This window comes from Vipera berus (genome assembly GCF_964194415.1).
Source record: "Vipera berus genome assembly, chromosome: 5".
In the NCBI taxonomy this organism is placed as follows: Eukaryota; Metazoa; Chordata; class Lepidosauria; order Squamata; family Viperidae; genus Vipera; species Vipera berus.
The window spans coordinates 17,107,643-17,126,626 of NC_138207.1; the positions used below are offsets into that span (position 1 = coordinate 17,107,643).

The 18,984-nt window shown below is 40.3% G+C and overlaps 1 protein-coding gene across 3 annotated transcripts in view; it reads left to right on the forward strand.

The window, feature by feature from the left end:
• The window catches only part of TNIK (TRAF2 and NCK interacting kinase), a 150,155-nt gene that overhangs the window by 113,449 nt on the left and 17,722 nt on the right, over window positions 1-18,984 (forward strand). For all 3 annotated transcript variants that reach the window (XM_081329174.1, XM_081329175.1, XM_081329176.1), the window contains 5 exons: window positions 2,190-2,374; window positions 4,941-5,070; window positions 12,819-12,983; window positions 17,544-17,658; window positions 18,765-18,935. In XM_081329174.1, the coding sequence (XP_081185300.1) occupies window positions 2,190-2,374; window positions 4,941-5,070; window positions 12,819-12,983; window positions 17,544-17,658; window positions 18,765-18,935 (766 nt within the window). The remainder of the gene's footprint in view (window positions 1-2,189; window positions 2,375-4,940; window positions 5,071-12,818; window positions 12,984-17,543; window positions 17,659-18,764; window positions 18,936-18,984) is intronic.

Below are 18,984 nucleotides of genomic sequence, written 5' to 3' on the forward strand. Positions count from 1 at the left end.
GTTATGCGTTGTTATGTGTTGAATTTGATAGTATTGCAAAGTTTGAATTGTTAGCTTCATGAAGTAAAACCTCAGCTGGATATTATTTATATTTTGAGACTTCTGATTTTGTAATGTTTTAAAGTTTGCACAATGATTTCCTGTAATATGGAATGGTGAATTTGATTAACTTTACATTTATAATTTCTGCAGTATTTCAAAACAATAGACGTTATAGTTTAGGCCAGGGGTCTTCAAACTTGGCCCTTTTATGACTTGTGGACTTCAGCTCCCAGAATTCCTCAGCCAGCATTGCTGGCTGAGGAATTCTGGGAGCTGAAGTCCACAAGTCATAAAAGGGCCAAGTTTGAAGACCCCTGGTTTAGGCAATTAAAATCAGGTATATTTGATTGATTAAAAATTCTCCCACTAGTTGATTGTTCTGTTTATCTATCAACCTGCCCATAGAGTTCAATATGCTTGAGATAGATTTTGTCCATAAAGTTTTACAAAATGGCTAGAAAGGTTCACAATTTGACCTGGAAAAGTATTAGCCTTGATGAATAGAAGGAAGATGACACTTTGCTCTTTGTGTTCCTTGCACAATCGCTATAAGACTTGATATACTTTATAGATAAACCTGGAATTAAAGAGAAACTTCCAAACAGTGAGAACAATTAACCAGTGGACTAGCTTGCCTTCAGAAGATGTGGATGGTTCTGAGACAGGACAGGTACTTTTCCGAAATGGTATAGGTCTCCAGCTTGAGCAGGGGGTTGGACTAGAAGACCTCCAAGATCCCTTCCAGCTCAAGTCTGAATTTGAATTTGAACTTAGTGAAGCAAGCTGACTGCAGAGGTATCAAAGAGAACTCCACTGAGACTGGATTGTTAGTTTATTATTATTATTATTTTGTTTCTCCTATCAGGATGTAAAAAGACCATTTGTTTTTCTTTTTAAGAGATCATTCCAAGACATTTTAAGAAAAAAATAATTGTATGGTGCAGGAAAAAGTGAATATAGCCAGAGGAACAAACAAACCCAACAGTGTAGAAACTTGAAATTTGTTCAGTGAGTTTCTTTTTCCCTAATCTTTTATTTCTGGCCAAATATGCTAATAGCTTCCTTATTCTTAATATAGCGAGAGGTTGTAAGATAGTTGATTGCAATTGTTTTGATTATCTTGTGCTTGCTTAGTGCAATCTCTTCTAACTTATTTAATTAAATCTATTGTGCTTTTTATTTTTGCCCTGCTGTTTTGTTTTGAGTGGCTATGAAAGCATGTAAGATTACGATAAATATTTTTGTACAGGTCTTACAACTTTTTATCTCAAAGCAACACTATTAAGATATAAATGGGGAACCTTAAAATGTTGTCTTAAATAGAAAATTCTTTGTGTCTAGTTATCTAGGTTCTAGCATTATGATTCATGGCAAATTTTGCAAATCTGTGCGTGTGCATCACATGCATTCGCACGCATATATTATAAAATACAGCACTCCCTGTATCTTTTGTACATCATTATGCATGATTCAAGATATTATGTGAGCTTTACATATGTTCTGTTAGTGATGTTCATAGATTATGAACCCACTTGATACATTGCACTAAATTTCTAAAGAAATGGATATAAAGAGGGCCCACAAGCCTGCATGGGAAACATAATAGCCAAAGTTAATTCAGTTAGCATAATCTAAAGTCCTTGGTACTTGGTCGTGGTTGACCTCATGCACTTCACTTCCTCTTAAATATCCTTAGATGGAAAATGTGCAGATTTTGAATCTTCCAAATATTTAGAATCAATACCCATCTGAGGTGACATTGTTATTTACTTTGATGGGAACTGCATTCTTGTATCTGCTATAGCTATAAATAGATTTAGATATGCTGATATAATGAGCTTGTGTGTGTCATGACATTATCATGCAAATGACAAAAATCCATGTCATTTCCCCTTCCTCTTGCTAGTCTTGTACATGTCCATAGAAGGCTATAAACACATGTTTACGTGTAACCTATATGTCAGCAGGTTTGCTGTTAGGTTTTTCAGTGAGTATAAAGCCAGGGTTTTGTACAACAAAATCTACACATTCCTTAATGTGTAGCCTTCTATCAGATGGCCATTGCATTTGCTAAACCCCATCCCATCCCTTCTGTAATTCAGGTAAAAATTAACGTTTGTTTCTGGGTTTTCCCCCTTCTTGTACAGGATCTGACTGCTTTAGCAAAAGAACTGCGAGAGCTGCGGATTGAAGAAACCAACCGGCCTTTAAAGAAAGTTACCGATTATTCCTCTTCCAGTGAAGAGTCTGAAAGCAGTGAAGAAGAGGAAGAGGATGGAGAAAGTGAAACACAAGATGGCACTGTGCCTGTCAGCGACATCCCAAGGCTTATGTAAGGCATTCTTTCTTGGTGAAGATAAATCCACAAATACACCTTATTTGGACCTGCTGGTTGGAATATTATTCTGTAGACTGTTGCTGAAAAACCATCCCCATAATGCATACAGAAGATTTCCCACCAGATTAAGCCAGGAACTTAAGTCTCCTGCTCTCTCTTTCTGCCCAAACAGAAGTGAACAAATGCACAACAACAATGGTGAAGGGACCCAGCAAGTAAATACAGACACTTTCATTAGATTATTCAGTAAGGAATCAGATGATGGCAATAAGACATAGGTGAGCAAAATGGGGCCCTAGAGCCACAAACGAGCCCCCTTGTTTGTAGTTTCTGGAACCACTTCTGAAGCGGGGGCTGGGTTTTGGTCATTTTGAAGTAAGAGCTGTAAGAAAATACGTTGTAAGCTATAAAGATACTTCTCTGAATCAATCAAATCAATTGCTACCCCAAATTCCTCTCCCTTAAAAATCAGTGGGAATGTCCATAGATATATCCCAACTCTGTTTGCTTTACATCATTGCCCCACTTCCTATTGCAGCCCTCCTGCTTCCAAAATGCATTAAGTGCAAGCATCAGCCACCAAAATTATTCATCCCTTTAATACAGACCATTATATGGACCACGGGCTATATCTGGCCCTTCGGTTGTCTCTGTCTAGCCCACGGTGGCTGGGGGTGGGAGTGGGACTGCAGTGGTAGCAGCAATGATGGCAGCAGCCCTTAACTGTCCCAGTTTCTCATGTGGCCACTTGGGAAAATGAATTGCCCCCACCTGCTCCAATGATAAGAATTTCACTGAGCAAGTTAGCTGAATAAGAGTTCTTGCCCAGGAAGACTTAGCTGTCCAACCCTTACCTGTCCACCTTGAAGTGGAGTTCCTATTACAATATCTGTGAAGTAGCAAATTTGGCCTCCATAAAGTATATCCTTTATGTAGCAAGAGTCAGTCCTTTCTGTCTAAGCCAGTGGTAGGCAATCTCGGCTCTTTTATGACTCATGGACTTCAACTCCCAGAATCCCTGAGTCAGCATAGTCCATGAGTCATAAAAGAGCTGAGGTTGCCTACCCCTGGTCTAGGCAATATAGTTCTCTAATACATTTTTTTCTCATTCGCACACTGAAGTATGGATGAGAATGGATCTTTTGACAGTCCCAGCATTTTAAAAAAAAAACCTCTCTGAGGTCTTCTACATTTCAGATATAGAGATTTTTACTTTATTTGGCAGGCACCACCTTTAATATTTGAACATGTCATTGCCATTTGCATCAACACACACTTCAGCGACTTCTTGAAATTCTGAAGGCTGACCAAATTCAACAGTCTGTCCGGTTCATGATCAGAGCATCTTTTAATTTTATCTTTCTATAAATGTTATCTAGGTCAATATCTGCCTTCAGGCAGAAATGTGCAGCTGTTGCTTATTTTCATTAGTCAACCAAAAGCATATGGCTAAACTTTAGGCAGTTAGTTTGTTTGTATTTTGCTTAATGTGGTGAAAAATATTCTGTATTGCAATTTTATATTGGAGAGCTGTCAGAAATAAAAGTTCCTCGTTGGGACGTATGCACTTGACAATAATGCTAGCCGAGGGAATAACTTTGAAAATTGCCTATTTGTGGCAAGAACTGCCTGCCTGAAATATAGTCATATAACATTAAATTCCTTATCCCTAATCCCATTCATCTGGCTTCTGCTGAATGCAAGAGGAATCTCATACCATGGATTATAATAGCATGGTGAATACTTGAAAATGTTACAATACTGGGGATCAAAATAGGCAAGATGATGGTCTATTGGGTATTTCATCACTGGAAGTTTTAAGAAGAGATTGGACAGCCATTTGTCTGAAATGGTGTAGGGTCTTCTGCTTGAGCAGGTGGTTGGACTAGAAGACCTCCAGTGTCCCTTCCAACTCTATTATTCTGGTATTGTAATCAAAACCCCATTCCTTTAAATATGAGCACAATAGTCATGCAGGAATGAAAGGTGTGGCTTTGATTGTGATGCAGTAACCAGTCACCAGATTGATTCCCTGTACATGCTGATCCTGGGTAGCCAAGTAATTCCTGAAGAAATTTTCAGCATCAGCTCGATGGGAGTATGTGCTCCGATGTATAGAGTAAAAGATGGATAACATGGGATACAAGTTTCCCATATAAAGATTCATTAGACAATTCTCATTTCTTTCTCCTTCAAATTAGTTCAGAAAATACATTTCATGGAGTGGTCAGAATTGTATATTATTAGAATATGATAGGAAGAAGCCCAGGATGAACCAAAACTGTAATACCAAGCTTGGTGTTCCTCTTTGAAACCCAGAACACAGTTTGCTGTTTGGGATCAGAACCTACCCCTTTGCAATTGCTTCTTCAGCCAATAAATGTCAAGAATGAGAGAGACCAACATTTTGGAAACATGAGAAAGAATCCTTTGGCTTCTGATCCTGATTTTCATATATCTTGCCAATTACGAATCTTTTAAGGTTTTTTTTTATAGCTGCCATGAGCAACCAACAGCTTCTTTCTCCTTTCTTCTTGTTTTGAAAATTTCTATTTTTCAGACCAACGGGAATGCCAGCCAACAACGACTCCTACAATCTAGGAATGGTATCAAGTCATGGTGGTCTGGAGCCCCCACACCCTGATAAATTTAGCAGTATTTCAAGAGAAGGGACTTTAATGATAAGGGAGGTAAGTGGGTGGCAACTATTTTTCTCTGCAGTGTCTTTGAGAGATAATGTCTTTGTAGGCTATTAATAATAATTACACTGTGCATTCTGAGCACAGAGTGATTGATTAAAGTGTGCTGGTTTGCAGCTGATTAATATAATTATAACATCTAAACAAAAGATGTGTCTTAACTATAAACAGCACTGAACATTGTAGGACATAGCAAGGTTGTTTTCAGATCTTCATCTTCTTTCAAACTGACTTTAAAGCATGCAACTTGCACACAACTGATATTGTAAACGTGAAACAAGCTTGGTTCACATACTATATGGAAGACACTCTCGGCTACTAATTTAAATTAATTATATTTCTTATCACACCAATTGTTATGTCTTGGGCTATATTCAGAGAAGAAAAGGAAGACCCTGTGTAAAAGTCAGTGGTGAAAAATACACTTGTATTGTTTTTTGTAACATAATAGGGACAAGACAGTTGCACTAATGTAACAAAGGAGGCCTTCAGTAAAAGTTATTGAGGCAAAGCTAGAACCTTTTGTGGTGTGCCATAATTAATATCCTGTCATTGATAGATAAACTTTTCCTAATATCTGGTAGATCACGATGATAAGGAACTGCAACAAACATTGTCCCAAAGGTGCTTTTCTACAACTAGATTTTCTTGGGGGTTTTTTTCCCCTTGAAAATATTTCTCTTCTCCTTGTCTTCTTTGATGAGAAGTGAAACATTTTCAAGCACCTTTGGGACAACCATGAACTGGATGATTGGGAATCTCCATAGATCAGGGGTCCCCAACCCCCAGTCCATGGACCATTACCAGGCCGCAGCTTGCTAGCAACCGGTCCACACAAACAAGCAAAGCCCCATCTGCAGGCAGCACACAAAACTTCTCTCTGTGGAACTGGTCCCTGGTGCCCAAAAGGTTGGGGACCTCTGCTATAGACGTTTGCGCCAACCATCATTTGCTTAGGCTGCCTCCTGATAAAATGTTCCCTCCTGGAGAAATAATATTGCTTTCCTCTCTTTGTATGAAAATGGTAGGTTTGCTTAATGATATTGTCAAGACAAAAGGTCAGATTGTAGGAGGCAAGTGAAGGCAGGATAATTTAGCTAGGGGCATGAGCCAGCCCATATTCTGTCTTGTTTTGTCTCATAAGGACACACTTTGATTCAGATCCACTCTCTTTTATCCCATTCTGTCTTTCATTCATGAGTTAGTGCCATTCCCTCCCTCTTTTCTCTTCCTTCGAAACATTATCTATATATCATGAAAACAATCTTGGGAGAAAGGTCATCTATCTATTTTTTTTTCTTAAATCATATTGCTGCACAAGTGGAAGAAGATGACTCATAGTCAGGACTCCTATCTTAAGAAAAAAGGACACCATCCAAATAATAAGGGAGAGATCAGTGTATCATTCACAAGCATACCTGACATCTTACATGAAGTTCACCAGCACTGTCCAGTAATCATCTGTGATATTAAATGAACAACTACCCTTTGTGAGGAAACAGTAGAGTTGCTTACTGTTGAAGCCAGCTATAGTTTCTTTTTAGAAGCAAGCATGGGATGGAGGAGGTGTTCACAGGTAATTTCATTTCTGGTACAGTGAGAGCATTTGCTTTTTCTAGCCATATTCAGGAGCTAGAACGATCTCAGGGTATTTCTCTGTATAGAGTACATGTCCCATGTAATTGTCAAGCTAGTCGCTGGCACCTTTCCCTACTTCTGCCATCCCTCAGAGTGGTAATAGAAGGCACATGCTCCAGGGCTCACAGGTTATGTTTAAACATCTTTTTTGGCCCTGTGACCTGGAACTGTAGCAGACAGATGTGGAACAGAGCATCTATAAGGGGACGGAAAAAATATAGGTGGCAGTAGCTGAGGCATCTTAAGTTTTCAGTCTCGTTTTTCTGACTGTGCCAATAATCACCTTCTAAGACTTAAACAGTCCTTCCCCAGTGCAGTTTATTAATAGAACTTGACTGTTTTAAAAAATGTTAAGTTCTAGTATTTTCCTCCTCCGGATTTTGCTGGCATCACCTCAAGTTTTAGGGTCTGCTGATAAAAGACCTGCTATAAAACAATATCGGTGAAAGCCTTCTACTTTTCACATCCTTTTTCCTCTTTAAAATATGATTCTTGTGCAAACTAAACGTAAGATACTGACATAATCCAGATGGTAGCGGAAATGTTCTCCCAACCTGTTGACATAAAATGTGGGCTGTACCAAAGTAGTACAATAGGAAGGATAAAGTAGTGAGCTGGTGTCTTTCCTTCTGTCTTTCTCTCCTCTCCTCTCCTCTCCTCTCTTTCTTTCTTTCTCTCTCTCTCTCTCTCTTTTTTGCATTTGGCAAAAATTGTGCAAAATTGCATTTGTGCTTTCTTTGTATAGTCCTTGTTTTTTCTCTGTCTCTGTCTCTCTCTCTCTCTCTCTTGTCCTCCCCTAAATAAATCATTGCCCTCTGATTAAATTGAGAGTTTTAAGAATTGTGGCAGATGCCGTTTATGCAGCCTGGGGTAATCTCTTTCAGGTACATTACCCTGTTCTAGAGCTCTCCCTTAATAAGTGACACATTAGACACAAACAGCAGGTTGCTGCAGCTGTAACATACTGCTGACTATTTCTGCCAGACTTGTAATATAGCTAAAATGGCATCAACTGGCTTTCTTTTCCTTTTTTTTTTCTTTTTCATTGCCAGCAGAGACTGGAAGAAAAGAGCAGACCTTTTTCTTTTGCTAGATTAGATTGCATTTCTCCAACCACAGATGGAAAGTGGGGGAAGGGAAGGGATGCTGCAATGGTGGCATCTAAACTTCATCAAAAATAATACACAACTAAGCTTCTGGTGCCTGCTGGGACAAAAAAAATCTTACTAATCTGTACAGGGAAAACCCAAAGCTGCTTATGCACCTCAACCTAGAGTAGTCACTGTGAAAAAGTATCAGCTTGGGAAAAATGGCTAGCGGCTTTGGTGAATTCCAGATTACAGAGGGCTTGAGCTACCTACACCTGTTGTTGGTGGCCGTGCGAAAAAACAGTGACTGTGTGTTTGTTTTTTAACACAAGAGATAACACAGTATGATGCCCCAGAGCCGGACATAATGCTGAATTCCTTGGTTACACATACACATAGCAAGGCTCTCCAAAAGTGCTGCCAACTGGAATGAAGAGGACTGAAAGGAGAAGTTATTAAATCAATGGGAAGCAATCCCAGTTAACATAGGTCAAGTGTGCATTTGATTAGGAAGTGATTTGATGAGGTTAAAATACAGTGAATCTTTTTTGTCCAGGCCCCACCTTCTTTTTAGGGTGGCCCTGAGTGAATAAAGGGGAGGCCAAGACCATTACAAGCCAAAACAATGTAATTCTTTGACTGTGGTTAAAATAAAATGCTACTTTTTATAGGGTTTTTTTTTTGTAATTACCATGCCTTTTTTAAGGTAGTAGGCAAAATGCCAGATAAGTGCCCTGTGCGGTTATAGATATATAAATGATGCCACAAAAAAGCTGCCAGGTGTGCAACTACCATGTCAACAATGGAGAATCCTGAATAGGATTTGCACCTCAGACAGCGTCTGCCAGGATTCTCTATATAAATGGGGCATAGTATCCTCCCCTCAGTGTGACTGTGAAGTTTCACGTCAAACTCTAGATTACATTGTGATTGACTATTAGTTAAGGACCTATATTGGTCCAGTATCTGATTTCTTAAAATATAAACAATGCTGCCCTTCAGTGGTTACATTGGCTAGACCAGCGTCTTCAAACATGGCCCTTTTATGACTTGTGGACTTCAACTCCCAGCTGGCTAGCTGAGGAATTCTGGGAGTTGACGTCCACAAGTCATAAAAGGGCCAAGCTTGAAGACCCCTGGCCTAGACAATAGTATTTGAACATAGATCTTTTCAACAATTATATTTAATTGTGTTTTACTAATCTAGGTGAATAGGCCGTATACAATATGCCATACATAAATAAACAAGTAATTTATATTTTATTGGGTTTTACTAATCTAGGTGAAAAGTTAATGTGTATATTACTAGTTCATATATGACATCCAATAAATAAATAACTGCCCTATGCCAGCATCTAAATCTAAATTGCTGGTTTGGGTGCAGTGATCCAAACAACCTATCAGCTACCAGAGTCCCACTGGGGTCCCAAATAAGCTTTCTTCTCTTTACATGCTAATCTTGGTTGGCTGCATGAGAATTAACTCAAACCAGTTCTCTGTTTGAGAAAATGATGCCTTTGTTAATGTACTCAAAAGCCTGGTTTCATGTCCTGCATTGGGCTGATCCCTAGTTTCTCGTTAAAACATAGTCTAATAGGTCTTAAGTACAAGCACAGACCTCCGGACATCAGGAGAGGAGAGAGCATCCAAGCCCAGTTTAATAGCTCTGCAGAACTCTGGTTGTGAAATTTATTAAACCAGAATATTTCTCTCCAAACCAATCCACTAAATACAGTCCATGTAAGAAAAGCTTTTATCAGTCGTTTACTCAGTTGATCTGGGCATGGGTAAAACTGTAGAGCAAAAGGGATATAAAATTCCAGACAACACCCCAGCCCAGATCTGCATGAGTATTGCACTAACTTAGAGCTTCTCACCTGCTTCTGAGCAACTAGAAGGAACCAAAGGTAACTTATCAGACAGCAGATGTCAGCTTAGTTCTTTTCCTGATTTTCTAGTGTGTGTGTGTGTGTGTGTGTGTTTGTGTGTGTGATTGGATTTATGCCACACATAAAGCCAGGAGTGATCAAATTTTTGATCCTCCAAGGGCTGGTTTAGTATGATCACCAGACTGTGCAAGGAAAACATTTTGGCCCATTTTTAGGGAGGAAATTGGGAGATTTTGAACCAGCCCCACCCTCCTATCAGCCGCGGGAAGAGATTGACTCATGGATTGATGATGCCCACGTTGATGTGCGGAAAGGGAAAAATGCAGTTATTTAGTGAAAATGGAGACATGCATTTCCTCCTAAGGTCCTTTTAAAGTAGCTTTTTTTTTTCTCCAGCTGGCTCAGTTTCTGGGTTTGTCTTAAATTCTCATAATCTGGTCATCACAGGCCAAACAAGCTGAGTTATTATGGAGCTGAAGACTAGTTTCCTCAGGAGGACAGCTAATTGGAGAAAAGAGTCTCTAAAGGAAATTTTAATATTACATATCTGGGAATGCAGCAGGTATTGGATATTATTACTGTCTTTCTCAGGGAATAGTTGGTCTGTGCTGTTAAGCATTGTCAAAACTGAACGTTGCCACACAAAGATAAGGAATGAGGATAAAATAATTATGTCAGGCACATTTTATTATGCATATATATATCTAAATCTAAATAGTTAACATTTGACTCATAGATAGATAGATAGATATAGATATAGATATAGATATAGATATAGATATAGATATATAGATATATAGATATATAGATATAGATACACACACACACACACGCACACATATATATATATACATACACACACATACATACATACATACATACATACATACATACATACAAATGAACACTGGGATAGAATTAGATAGAAGGCACCATTTATGAACAGGTGAAGGGCACCCCTAGGGGGTCCCCCATCTCTGGTGTCATTGCAAAAGCAGTCCTGCAACAGCTAGAGACCTGCGTGATGTCCACGTGTCGGCCCAAGTTTTGGGTGAGATACGTGGATGACACCTTTGTGATTGTCAAAAAGCAGGACAAGGACAGGCTGATGAGGAAGCTCAATTCCATCTATCCTGATATCCGCTTCACTGCAGAAGAAGAGACCAATGGGGCTTTGCCCTTCTTAGATGTGTTAGTTAGACGTCAACCTGATGGCTCGTTACACACATCGGTCTACCGTAAATCCACCCATACGGACAGGATACTTCATTACGAAAGTAATCACCCCACAACCCATAAGGCCAGCTGTATCAGAACCCTCTTTAGACGTATAGATACGCATTGCAGCACGAATAAGGCAAAAAGGGAAGAAAGACGCCACCTTTATCGTGTCTGCAGAAACAACGGGTACCCGTCTAACTTCATCAGACAATACAGCAGGCCAAGTGAACCTACCCGCCATGAATGTGACAACGCCTTAACATCACGGATAACACTGCCTTATATCCACGGTGTATCTGAGGCCACAGCGTGCATACTAACCCCTCACAAAGTCGGTGTTGCCCACAGACCTGATCGGACCTTACGAGGTTGTGTCATGCGCCCTAAAGATCCACTCCCCAATGAAGAAAAAGCCTCGGTCGTATAGAAGATATCATGCCAGAATTGCAATTGCAATTACATTGGGGAGACAGCAAAACGACTGAGGACTAGGGTGCATGAACACAAGCTTGCTATTAGAAGACAAGAACAACGTTCACAGGTGTGGACACACATGGCTACACACAACCATGCCTTTAATCTAGCAGGCACTGAGGCAATTGCCAGCGACAACACTAAAGGCAGCCGCTTGTTTAAGGAAGCTTGGTTTTCAAACCACTCCTCCATCAACCGGCATATAGACCTCCCCCCTGCATACCAGGCACTAAGAAATTGGGAAGAACAACGACATGCGCGACATGAAGACAAACAGCGCAAGAATTCACAAATTACCTCATTGCATCAAATCCAAGATTGCACCAGCACACAACCACTCTGCAATGTCGAACACAGGGAAGAAGAGCAACAAGCATTTAAGATCCCTGGCATGAGAACACGGACAATGACCAGAGTTATGGCTACAACACATGGAGCTATAAACAGTTCACTTTTAACAACAGATACCCAGAGACAAATACATCCCAAAAACGGATGCGCGACAACTCAAAGAAATACGGCAGACCTCAACAAACAGATCTGAGCATGCTCCATAAGCAGAGTGCAGACACCAACAGTATAAACGGAATCTCCCCACCCCAGCATCTCCATCCTGATGACGTTGGCAGTTGGCCAACGAAAGCTTGATTTTTTAGTTTTTAATTCTATCCCAGTGTTCATTTGTTTGTTAATTTTAACATGCCTGGGATTCTGGCAAGCACATGATGATGAAATTACAGTCAGACCCACATTTGTTCCATTTATCCCACGAGTTTATTCCTAAAATTATATCTGAGCCAGTAAAGACACCCAGTGAATTTGCAGTGAGGGCAAGGATCACGTTAGGCTACATTGCCAATAACCTTGCTATCAGGGCACAGCCCTATTGGTACAAGAATCCTGGGATCCTTAAGCCGTTCTGTTTGTGCCAATCATTTCTTTGATAGCTCTATATCCTACTGTCAATACCGCTACTCTGATTGTCAGTTGCCAAGCAACCTGTAGGCATTTACACATTGACAGTTCCCAGATACCTGCTTTCAACACGAGAACCATGTTGATTCCACTGCCCTTATAATATCTCTCCTGCATCTTGCCACATATTCGGTAGCATTTCCCATTGGTGTAAATTTCTAGCGTTTCTAGATTCACTGTGTTTTAATCACATTTCTTCTGATATAGAAGCATGCTGCCCTCCCCCAACTCGCTGGCCAGTGAGCTCATCTTGTGTTGCATGCCCTCTTAATGTCACCGCTGTCAATAGTTGCCTCTTGCCGCATGTCGTACATCAAGAAGCTGGGCAACCCAGGGTCTTGTTTCTGTGCTTTGCTTAAGAGTGTGGGTCGATACGGCAACCTTGGGTTTGTGTTTTTGTTTCCTTCTGCAATTCCTCCTCCTCTTCTTCTCCATATAACTTGTGTCTCTGCAGACTTCTGGTGACCACAAGCGCTCAGGCCACCCAGCCAGCAATGGCTTTGCTGGCCATGTCAACCTTCCCGATCTAGTGCAACAAAGCCATTCACCTGCGGGCACGCCGACTGAGGGTTTGGGGCGAGTCTCCACTCATGGGCAAGAGATGGAGCCTGTGGCTGAAGTAGGTAGCAGAGGCCCTTTGTGTTTTAGACACTTGTCTCTTTCCCTTTGTTTTGCTTTGTAGCATTCTGTTTTATACAAGCACTCTTGAGTGGGGAAGCTTTCATGTTCTTTTCTTAATTGCCTTCTATATTAGGATGACAAGCAGAATCTCTGCAGTACGAGATTCTGGGACGAGAAAGAAGCTAGAATTCCATGTGTTGGTAGCTATAAAACCCCAAATGAAACAGGAAGTATATTATAGAAAAGACAATCATTACTACTTTTGCTCAAACCGTCTCATTACTGATTGTGCTGCTATGGCACTCAGCAGCATTTTGGAGAAATTCCAAATCTGCAAGATCCTCAACAATCGTTGCTGTATGTTAGAAGTACTGATGTGCAGTGCCTTATAGTTACACAACACAGAACTGCAGTTCTTGCAATATTTATAGCCATTACAGTTGTGAAGCAGAGTTGTCGGAAACAGGGACAGAGCTTCATTGACCAGTCTCACTCTTTTCACAGAACCCCACATTTTAATTATTTTTTTTGATTGATTGATTTATAAATAAGATTTGTATAGCTGCCCATTTTATGTAACGTAATCCTGGGTGGCTCACAAAAAAAATAAAACGATAGAAAGCATAAAAGCCAACAAAAACCTCCCCGGCAGGGGTCCCCATCCCCCGGGCCATGGCCCATTACTAGGCCTTGAGCTGTTACCAACTGGGCCGCAGAAACCATGCAAGTGTGGCAGGTGAGCACACATGTGCGTGCTCATCCCCACTTGCACTAGCAGCGGCCACTTGCACAGAACCATCCCCTCCCCATCGACCAGTCCGCAGAGCCGGAAAGGTTGGGGAACTGTGTCCCAGAACATTCAAGAACAACATATTCCCAAATGAAATGTAGAGCTTCTATAAGCTCCAAACTCACTACTCCAAAGCTTGCGGGGGGAAAACAAAACAGCTTTTTGGAAGGCCAGGAGGAGACAGATCTCATGGCAAAGTGTGTTCCAAATTGTAGGGCAGTTGCTAAGAAGGCACACTGTCTAGGTGTCACCAACCGGTAACATTTAAGGGAAGGGACCGGGAGTGTGCCCATTTTACAGACCTAGTGGAATAGAAGGTACCTTCAGGGAGAAGTGCGCCACAAATAACCTATCCCTGTGCCATCTAGGGCTTTAAAGTTAATAACCAGTACCTTCAGTTGCACCTGGAAAGAAATGGGAAGCTAGTGTAGTTCACAAAGCAGTGGTAGAACATGGGCAGACCATGGGGGGCTCAAAACTACATTTGAACAAGCTGTAATTTCTAGAAGATCATCAAGGGCAGCTTGTGTAAAGTACGTTGCAATAACCAAACTAGGATGTGACTAGGGAATGAGTTTCCTGAGTGCAACAAATGCAGAATAAGTAACCAAATACATAGAAATTGCATATTTTTGTGTAGTTTATACAGTTGTAGAACTGACATTAAGTTGTGATGGGATCAAATTTTGAAACCTCCTACAGTTAACTGTTAGTAATATCTAGGTGTTGAGATGAAACATTTGGTTTAAATGCTTATTCCCTTTTGCTTAATCCATTTCTTACTCTACCAAGAGGTATTGACGCCTTTTTCTGGAAATTTACATGGTAACCTCCAAATTCAGCCTGTCTGCATTTTAACAGACTCTGCTATGATTCGGGTTATACCTTGGAGCAGCAGGCTAGTAGTAGTTAGTTATCCAGTGTAACAGCTCTCTGACTACCTTTGACCCCATTTTGGACTAGAATTTCCATTGCTAGACAAGATCATTGTTAACTAAATTGCACCTGATTTTAAGACCTATTTTTGCCATGGTTGTTAAGCAAATCATGTGGTCATTAGGCAAATTTGGCTTCTTCCCATAGACTGTGTTTGTCGAATGCTGCAAATCCCATGACTCTGGAACGCTGCAACCATTGTAAATACTTTGCAAATACCCGAATTTTGATCACATGACTCTGGGGAAGCTGCAACTGTCATAAGTTAAAAAAAAATTCCGTGCCATTGTAAATGCTAAACAAATGGTTGTTAAGTCGGGGGCTACCTGTGTGGCTTTTATCCTGGACTGCAGGCACGGTGTTGGGCTGCAGTGGTTTTTGAAATAAATTCCAGGAAAAGGAATCAAATAGCCCTGATGAAAAGTCTTCCCCTCCCTCCCCCCTTGCTGCTTCTTATTATTATGACTCCTAATAGAGGTCATAAATATAATAGGCCCTGGATAAACAGCACACAGAAAAAAAGACCCCAAGAGCTTATCCCCTGCACAGGCTTTGCAGCTATGGAAAAGAGTGTAGCAGTGAGATTGTAGAGAGACTGGAGGGAAAAAAATAGAAGGGAGAATAAGCAAAGAGCCAAGGAAGTCCATTTATAGCTAATCTCATAAATGGCAGTTTAGCTCAGATGCCAAAAAACTTGGGAAGAAAGGGATTTCGAATCACTCAAAGAGACTCTACCTTCGTGAATTCACTGTATCCATGTGGGTTGGAAATTCCTTTGGCAGTTTCCCCAAGACTATCGTTTAAAGACACTTTACTGAAGTCTGTGCAGTTCTTGCTTCCTTGATCTTGCTCAGCTCCCAGATTTGGTATTTTCCTTCACAAGAAAATCTTATCTTTGAAATCTTATCTATGAGCCGTGGTGGCACAGTGGTTAGAAGGCAGTACTGCAGGCTACTTCTGCCACCTGCCAGCTGCCTGCAGTTCGGCAGTTCGATCCTGACTGGCTCAAGGTTGACTCAGCCTTCCATCCTTCCAAGGTCGGTAAAATGAGGACCCAGATTCTTGGGGGCAATATGCTAACCCTGTAAACTGCTTAGGGAGGGCTATAAAGCACTGTAAAGCGGTATATAACTCTAAATGCTATTGCTATTTTGGAGGCAAGCAGGGTTGTTTCCAAAGAAAATTATCCAAATACTGAGAATTCTTTTTCCTTGATTTCCTACATACAAATACTCCCCCCCCCCCAAAAAAAATACAGTTATTCCTCAACTTACAACCACAATTAGGACTGGAAAATTTGTCATTGAGTGGCATGGTTGTTAACTGAGGCATCACATGACCGCACTCAATTTTACTGCCTTTTTTGCTGCAGTCTTTAAATGAAACATTACATGATTTGCGATCTTCCCTGTTGGCTTCCCTATTGATGTGGCTTGATCATAAGTCACATTTTTCAGTGTCGTCATAGCTTCAAACCATCATTAAACTGGCATTAAAGGCTACTGCTAAGCTTGTAAGCCGCCCTGAGTCTTCGGAGAAGGGCGGGATATAAATGGAATTTAAATAAATAAATAAATAAATAAATAAATAAATAAATAAATAAATAAATAAATAAATAAATAAATAAACAAACAAATGATTGTAAGTCTATACAATCTATACCCCTTTTTTAAAAAAAAAGTAACCTCTGATTCACACATTTGTTTTAGGCAACTAAATATTGGAAAACAAAGAAATTAAACCCAACAGAATTTATACCTTCTTGGGAGTCACTTAGGATGGTGCACTTGTTTTCTGGGACTTGGGAAAGGAAGAGAATTAGGTGATGTATTAATTAGGAAAAAGGGGGGGGCAGTCATTATGGACACTAGTACAGAAAGAGGGCAGAATACTGTCCCACTTACCTTTTAGGAAATTTGCAGATGCCGATCTGTATAACTAAACATTCCACTGTATCACCAAGTAGCCTGTAGGTGCAGTTAGAAGGTATGTTTCTGAACTTTTGAACCCTCTGGTTTTGATACTGCCTTTGCATAAAAATGTAGGGATGGACTGGATCATCAGTGCTAGCTGGAAATATTTGGGTTATGTAAACTGTGCTAGCTTAGCATAACGCCAGCTTGGTGTAGTAATTAAGGCACTAGGCTAGAAACCAGGAGACTGTGAGTTCTAGTCCTGCCTTAGATATGAAACCAACTGGGTAACCTTTGGCCAGTCACTCTTTCTCAGCCAAAGGTTACCCAGTTTGTTTCATATCTAAGGAAGAAGGCAGTGGCAAACCATTTCTGATAAATCTTGCCAAGAAAATGCAAGGTCTTCTCCAGGCAGTTCTCGGGAATCAATACCAACTCAAAGATACACAGAAACACATAGTGCTAGACCAGTTCCTCATCTAAACTGGTTTTGCAAAATTCTACCTGCCCTGGGTTTTGAATGAAGCTCTTCCAGGTTCCATATACAAGAGTTCACACATAACATAGCAGTCCTGGCTTTTTCATCACTTGATGAAATGCAGCTGAATATATCAGATGGCTCTGCTGGAAAGGATTGTTTTGCCTCTCAAAAGAGACAATCGCAGTGATGCTTATTTGATAATGAAGCATTGGTGTGGGAAAAATGCTAGCTCTCTCTGCTATATGAGCCACAAAAGGTCATTTACACCTGTAATCACCACTAGATGCTGCAGGAGTGAATTAAGAAGCCAATAAAACCAATGAGCAAACCAAGATCTGCTCATCTGTGCATAGACATCATTGTTACACAGGGATACCATGGATGATTTGGGTGATGATGACAAGCTCATGAATCATTTCTGTGTTCTTCCCTTTGTAGTATGGCATGGGGAGCAGTACAAAAGCTTCTTTCACCCCATTTGTGGACACCAGAGTGTATCAGACCTCTCCGACTGATGAAGATGAAGATGATGATGAAGAATCCACTGCTACAGGTAAATTTATTTAGCATATGGCATGAAATACATGGATAGCAGTAGGAAGGACATATAGAAGGAACACCTAGTGTAACAGTAACAGAGTTAGAAGGGACTTTGGAGGTCATCTAGTCCAACACCTTGCTCTCACAGGAGACCTATGCTATTTCTGATAAATGGCTGTCCAGTCTCTTCTTAAAAGCTTCCAGTGATGGGGCACCCACAACCTCCGAAGGCAATTTGTTCCACTGGTTAACTGTTCTCACTGATAGAAATTTTCTCCTTAGTTCTAGGTTGCTTCTCTTCTTGATTAGTTTCCATTCCTTGTTTCTTATCCTGCCTACAGATGCTTTGGTAAATAAATTGGCCCCCTCTTCCTTGTGGCAGCCCTTCAAATATCACTTTGAATCTCAACCAAATTTCAACCCAAAATCAACTTATGGAATCCAGAAGACACATCTTCTTGGTAGCTGCCACTTCTCTGTGGAATAATGTACTCCTTGGTGTCCATATAGCTCCAACCCTGTTAGGCTTCTATAAAACCATAACAACTGGTTCTTTCAATAGACCTTGGAGTAGAGTGATGGTAGTTGATGGGAAATATGCTTGTGTTAGGCTGATCCTCCTTGATGTCTGTAATATATTCTTCTGCTGATTCTGTTTTTTATTCTTTGTTATTATTCTTACTTGATGACTTAAACCACTTGTATAAGCTGCCTAGAGTCACTTCGTGATTAAAGCTTCATATAAATTTATAAAATAATTTGCTTCATAAAATAAGCAAACCAGATGCCCTTTGTCTTTTACCTATTTCAGTCTGGGCCAGTGTTGAAACAAAGGTTTAAGTTGCATCTTCTCCTTATTTTTAATGTTCAAGAAGGCTTATGGGGACATATTTGGTGAGGGTTGGCCTTTGGTTTGTAGGATACCAGCTTTCCATTTTTTAGTTAAAGAGAATTTATTAAAATGTAAATAGTCGGGACGAGAGGTCCAGGTACCATATTGGATGCTATGTTGCATTCATAGACCATTACAGAATCGTCCAATTAAAATTTGATGAAATCCCTCAGTCACATATTTAACAAAGCTACTACTGTCCTGTTGTGTGTTTTTTCCCTTTTCAGCATTATTTACCAGTGAACTGCTGAGGCAAGAACAGGCCAAACTTAATGAAGCAAGAAAAATTTCTGTAGTAAATGTGAACCCCACCAACATCCGTCCTCATAGTGACACTCCAGAGATCCGAAAGTACAAGAAACGCTTCAATTCAGAAATTCTGTGTGCTGCTTTATGGGGTATACATTTCATTATTCATGTAAATAGTTGAAACAAAGTCTGTATGAT